Consider the following 5,653-nt stretch of genomic DNA (forward strand, 5'->3'; position numbering starts at 1 on the left):
ATTAATTTTCTCAGTTTATCGCGTTAAAAATATTTAACGCAGGGGCGGGGCTAGGGTTGGCCACCCCACTCACAACTGCTGCTTCTGTCACTTTTTCTCTTGACAAGAAGATCATTTATTCAGTCGCAGAATGACTGAGAAAGGGAGACGTTTCAGACGCATGCTCCACTTCACTTCAGCACCAGGCGAGAGTCAAGCGAGCGCGGAAAAAAAACGGCTCTTCAATTGCAGGGACAAAGGCGCCGGCGCGCGCTGTAGCCTGTATCCTTTCATATCAAAGCGCGAAATAAACTACGTGCATGCAATGTCGTGGTCAGTTAAGTCATGAAGTTACCAAAAAGGCGATTAAAGCTGCCTTAAACTGTGCATGCATGTAATATATTTTATGAGTCACAGTTAAGAACATGTCTCTGAAATGGTTTTCAAAACTGTCCTGGAGCAGCCCAGCACTGTCTCACTCATCTAACACACCCGATTTAACTCGTCAGCTCATTAATAGAGACTTTAAGACCTGAAGTGTGTCAGAAAAGGTAAAAAGATTTGAGAGAAAATATGATGCGTGTCAGATCTGCGTCACGTTCAGAAGCGGAAGCTCTTAAAGGTCCCATATTTTACACCTTTCTGGAGTTTTATTTTAGGTTTTGTTGTCCTTAAGAATATATATTTGCGGTATAAGTACCAGAAGAAGATTGTTTTAAGTTCACTTAAATAAGAAGTTATTTTTTAAAGTGTAATAAATGTTAAAATTGATAGCTCTCAATTATACTGTAATGTTGGAATGTTAGGTGTGATAAATCGCGATTAATTTCAGAAAAATGTGTGATTAGTTTTTTTTTTTTTAATCAATTGACAGCACTTATATATATATATATATATATATATATACACACACACACACACACACTTGTGCACATAAGTTTACATACCCCTTGCAGAATATGCAAAATGTTAATAATTTTAACAAAATAAGAGGGATCATGAAAATTGCATGTTATTTTTTTATTTAGTACTGTCTTGAATAAGCCATTTCACATAACATATGTTTATATATACTCCACAAGACAAAATAATAACTGAATGTATAAAAATGACCCCCTTCAAAAGCTTGCATACCCTTGAATATTAATACTGTGTGTCATTAACTGGATGATCCACAACTGTTTTTATGTTTTGTGTTAGTTGTTCATGAGTCCCTTTTTGGTCCTGAACAGTTCAATTGTCTGTTGTTCTTCAGAAAAATCCTCCAGCTCCTGCACATTCTTTGGTTTTCCAGCATCTTTTGCATATCTACCCCTTGCAGAATATGCAAAATGTTAATAATTTTAACAAAATAAGAGGGATCATGAAAATTGCATGTTATTTTTTTATTTAGTACTGTCTTGAATAAGCCATTTCACATAACATATGTTTATATATACTCCACAAGACAAAATAATAACTGAATGTATAAAAATGACCCCCTTCAAAAGCTTGCATACCCTTGAATATTAATACTGTGTGTCATTAACTGGATGATCCACAACTGTTTTTATGTTTTGTGTTAGTTGTTCATGAGTCCCTTTTTGGTCCTGAACAGTTCAATTGTCTGTTGTTCTTCAGAAAAATCCTCCAGCTCCTGCACATTCTTTGGTTTTCCAGCATCTTCTGCATATTTGACCACTTTCCAGCAGTGACTGTATGATTTTGAGATCCATCTTTTCACTCTGATGCACTGATGCTTAAGAAGGCAACACGATGCATTAAGAGCTGGAGGGTGTAAACTTTTTGAATTGGATGATCAGGGCAAATTTAACTTCTTTTGTCTTCTGGGTCACATGTATGTATTTATGTAGCTTCTGAAGTGCAGTACTAAATGAAAAAAATATGATCTTTAATCAAAATAAGAAAAATTTACACATCATCATCCTGTTCAAAAGTTAAAGGGTATTGTAATCGTTAAAGGGTATTGGCCTAAATCGAGCACAAACAGATACAATGTTCATTTTAACGGCACAAATCAAGCACATACAAATGCCACTGTTTTGGAACGATTTAAACTACAGTACATGGGGTGGAGATTGATGTAACTGTTCCTAAAAAGTTTTTTCATTATATTTAAGAAGCAGTCATAGTTACAAGGTTTCCTTTTAATGGAACGAATTGAGCTCAAACAAACGACACCTATTTGGAAGGATTTGGATGGAATGAATTGAAGAGTGACGTCACAGCTCCCGAAAACATTTTTGCTATAGCTTAAATGAAAGATTTTATTTAAGATTTCTTAAATGAACGCAACTTGCACTGACATTTCTTAAAATATGTCAGTGCCACTGATTTGTGTCAGGATGTACACCAACAAAGCTTTTTTTCTAAGGCACATTTAAAAAATGACTTAAATGTCCTAATTTAACTAGGGCCTAATCCTGGCTTAATCTATGCCCTGTCTGTGAAACCAGGCTTTAATGTTTTAGATTTGAATCCCTCCATTGGTATCTATTTTATTCCTGCATTGTGGCTGAATTAATTTTAGTTTAAAAATGTGCTCTGTTACGGTTGTACCAGTTCATAAGTGTGTGTGTATTTTGCACTTTATTTTCTTTAGAGTTTAACACATTCATTGCCATGTGCTTTTATTCTGCAACATGGCTGATTAGTAGATAACTACTACCCCCCCCCCCCCCCCCAATTTTGCCTTCACCAATCGTGTCCGATATTTCTTTGTATGTTCTCATAGCAAATTCTAAAGAAGTAAAACATAAACATAGCAAAAGACTACCCACTGCACTTTGTTTATCCTGAAACTATGGGGTGGTGGTGGCTCCGTACTTGGGTCTTCATTGCTGCTTGCAGCTATATTTTAAATATTGCCATTGTGTGAAAACAAATTTGGAAATTTTTACCTGTCTAGTCAGTTTTAATTTAATGATAGCTGGGCTTTAGTTACTTTTACCTACCTTTATTTTCTATTTCCAGGCTCACTACATTAAGGCTGCAGCGTTCAGGAGCGCTGGCCGCAATGAAGAGGCTCTACAAGAGTATTTCTGCTGTTTGGCTCTTAAGTCTGATTGGATTGCCGTAAAACTGGAGGCCCAAAAGGTACATTAATATTTGTTTATTTGCAAATGTCAATCTTTGTGTGGTAAATCCGTTGTGTGATGGTTTCTCTTCTAATTTGGATGTTAATTTTAAAGCTTAAACCCTTAGTTTTATTAATTTATGAAGTGGTCAGTGTTACTTTTGTACAACTTTTGCTGTCTATCTACAGATCCTGAGTCACATGGTCTCTTCGGTCTTTGTGACTGATGGTCTGGCCACGTCCATGCAGCCCCTTCCAGCTGGACCCTCCTCTCGTATCAAACCTTCATTCCTCCTCAGCTCTCTTCACTCCTCTCTTCCTAGAGATCGAGCCAAAGAAGGCTGCTCCAAGGTTACTGTGCTTAGATACAACTGATTAAACAATTGCACCGATTTGTTACAATGGAGATATTATCACACTGAATATTTCTAAGACTAGTTTTGATTCGCAAAGCAATTTTAGATTCCTAGCATAGGATCATAGCACCATCAAAGCTAAATTATTATTTTTTTTGTATATGTGTGTTAGGAACCAACACTCAGTTGCAGCAAGTTCAAAGATGGGAACTCTTCTATTTTACCAAGATCTGAAAACGTGAACTCTGGCCTCTCTTCACCTTTTGTTCAACCAGTCCTAAAAAGGAAATGGACAGAAGATGCTAAGGGCTTTGAGCCACCCAACAAACAGCTTAAAGAAGGTATAAAAGTCATGGTTTAAACCCATGATTTATTCATTTGGAAAAAATAGATCATTACTAAGATCTCTGGCGGGTTGTACAAACTTTTTTTCTCTCTGTCTCTGTTTCTCTCTACTTGCTTTGTTCCCAGATAATGCATCTTCATGTAAAACTCTCCCTACTTTTTCTGGGGAGAGGCAAGTTCCATCACAGCTTTTGGACAGTGCAGACTTTGAATGTTCTCTCTGCATGAGGTAATGATACATTTTCTCTTTGAAAATAACACTTAACTTGGCAAATATCTAAATCCTCCTCACTAATGTATTATTCCAGACTGTTTTATGAGCCTGTCACCACACCCTGTGGACACACATTCTGCCTCAAGTGTTTGGAACGCTGCTTGGACCACAACCCTAACTGTCCCCTGTGCAAGGAGAACCTCTCTGAGGTAAATATCAATACACTTGCAAAACAGTCTACACACAACACTAGCGTAGCCAGGAATTACAATGTGGGTGGGCCCAGAGAAAATTGGGTGGGCCTAGCCTAAAATACATCTGTGATCAAAATAGGCCAGCACAACTAACAGTTACACCTGCTTGAATACACATGACCATTTAATCCGAGCATTATAAGTAGTGATGGGCAGTGGTGGAAAGAGTACTGAAAAAATATACTCAAGTAAAAGTACCATTACATTAGTGAGAGGGAATTTACCGAACGTGGCACTTGCGTGAGTTAAGACTGTATGCAATACCCGCAACCTCACACCAAATTTCAGGCCGTGTAGATAGGCAAGCATATATACAAATCATTTAGTAAGCAGAAATCCGAAATTTACCGTAACATTAAGGTAGAAGAAGATGCGACTGAATTGATGCTTGAAGAATGCGCTTCCAGCAGCCATGATAAACAGTTGGCGGTTAAAGTTTTCTATGCACAATTTGATTTGACGAAAGTCACGAGACCTATTACTATCTATCCAATAAAAATAAAATTAAAATAAGCATGTAATGACCGCAAACGGAGGAAAATAGCGGAGTAAAAGTACCGATACATCACTTAAAATGTACTCAAGTAAAAGTACAACATTTTTTAACTACTCAAAAACTTACAATTACTGATAAAAACTACTTAATTACCATAACATGAGTATTTGTAATTCGTTACTTCACACCCCTGGTGATGGGCAAATGAAGCCTCGGCTCGTGAAGCACTAAGACTTTCCTCTGACTCTTTCGGGAAAAGATTCAAAGTTTCGAGTGAACCACCATCTGGTGGTTAATAAAAATATAGCAGCCAAAAGCCTGTGAAAGACGCTCCGTAGGACGAGGCATCTACCACATATTCCACATATCAATTCAAGTTACGTGCACAAATAAAAGCCTAACAGTGTTTGTGTTTGTTGAATTTGTCTCTGATAAATTCATTTACCCATTAAACTCTGCAATTTAATACCAGTACAAATATCAATATGATGTTATAGAAGAATAATCTACACATTTGAATTGCATATGACAAATATTTAATTTTTCTGAAATAATTTGTATTCTTCATATTACTTGTAAGACTGGGTATCTAAAATGTAACTGAATAAGTCCGAATTAAAACTTACTCGTAAAGTAAGATCTGGGGATTCGAACATTCCGACACGCAAAGTGAATCACGCACGTGACTGGACAGAAAGTGAAGCTTAGTTTGTCATTGGTCACGTGATTTCTATGTTAACAACACAAGCTTCGAAATGAGGCTTCATCTGGCACGCCGCTTTATTCTCGACACAAGCTCCGATGCCTCGGTTCAAATGTCACATCACTAATTATAGACCCTTTTAGGGCCAACAGGGCCAACGCGTCACCGCACTAGCTGGAGGCAAAACAAAGGGGAAACTGGAGGCGGCCAATTCAAACCATTCAAACCAG

The 5,653-nt window shown here is 37.3% G+C and overlaps 1 protein-coding gene across 2 annotated transcripts in view; it reads left to right on the plus strand.

Moving 5' to 3' along the window:
* LOC107754570 (LON peptidase N-terminal domain and RING finger protein 2-like) overlaps positions 1-5,653 on the plus strand; it is a 45,942-nt gene that overhangs the window by 27,882 nt on the left and 12,407 nt on the right. For both annotated transcript variants that reach the window (XM_016571058.1, XM_016571059.1), the window contains exons 3-7: positions 2,953-3,075; positions 3,245-3,406; positions 3,584-3,752; positions 3,883-3,985; positions 4,065-4,179. In XM_016571058.1, coding sequence (XP_016426544.1) covers positions 2,953-3,075; positions 3,245-3,406; positions 3,584-3,752; positions 3,883-3,985; positions 4,065-4,179 — 672 coding nt within the window. The remainder of the gene's footprint in view (positions 1-2,952; positions 3,076-3,244; positions 3,407-3,583; positions 3,753-3,882; positions 3,986-4,064; positions 4,180-5,653) is intronic.

Source organism: Sinocyclocheilus rhinocerous, unplaced genomic scaffold (assembly GCF_001515625.1).
Source record: "Sinocyclocheilus rhinocerous isolate Xijiao unplaced genomic scaffold, SAMN03320098_v1.1 scaffold2517, whole genome shotgun sequence".
NCBI lineage: Eukaryota > Metazoa > Chordata > Actinopteri > Cypriniformes > Cyprinidae > Sinocyclocheilus > Sinocyclocheilus rhinocerous.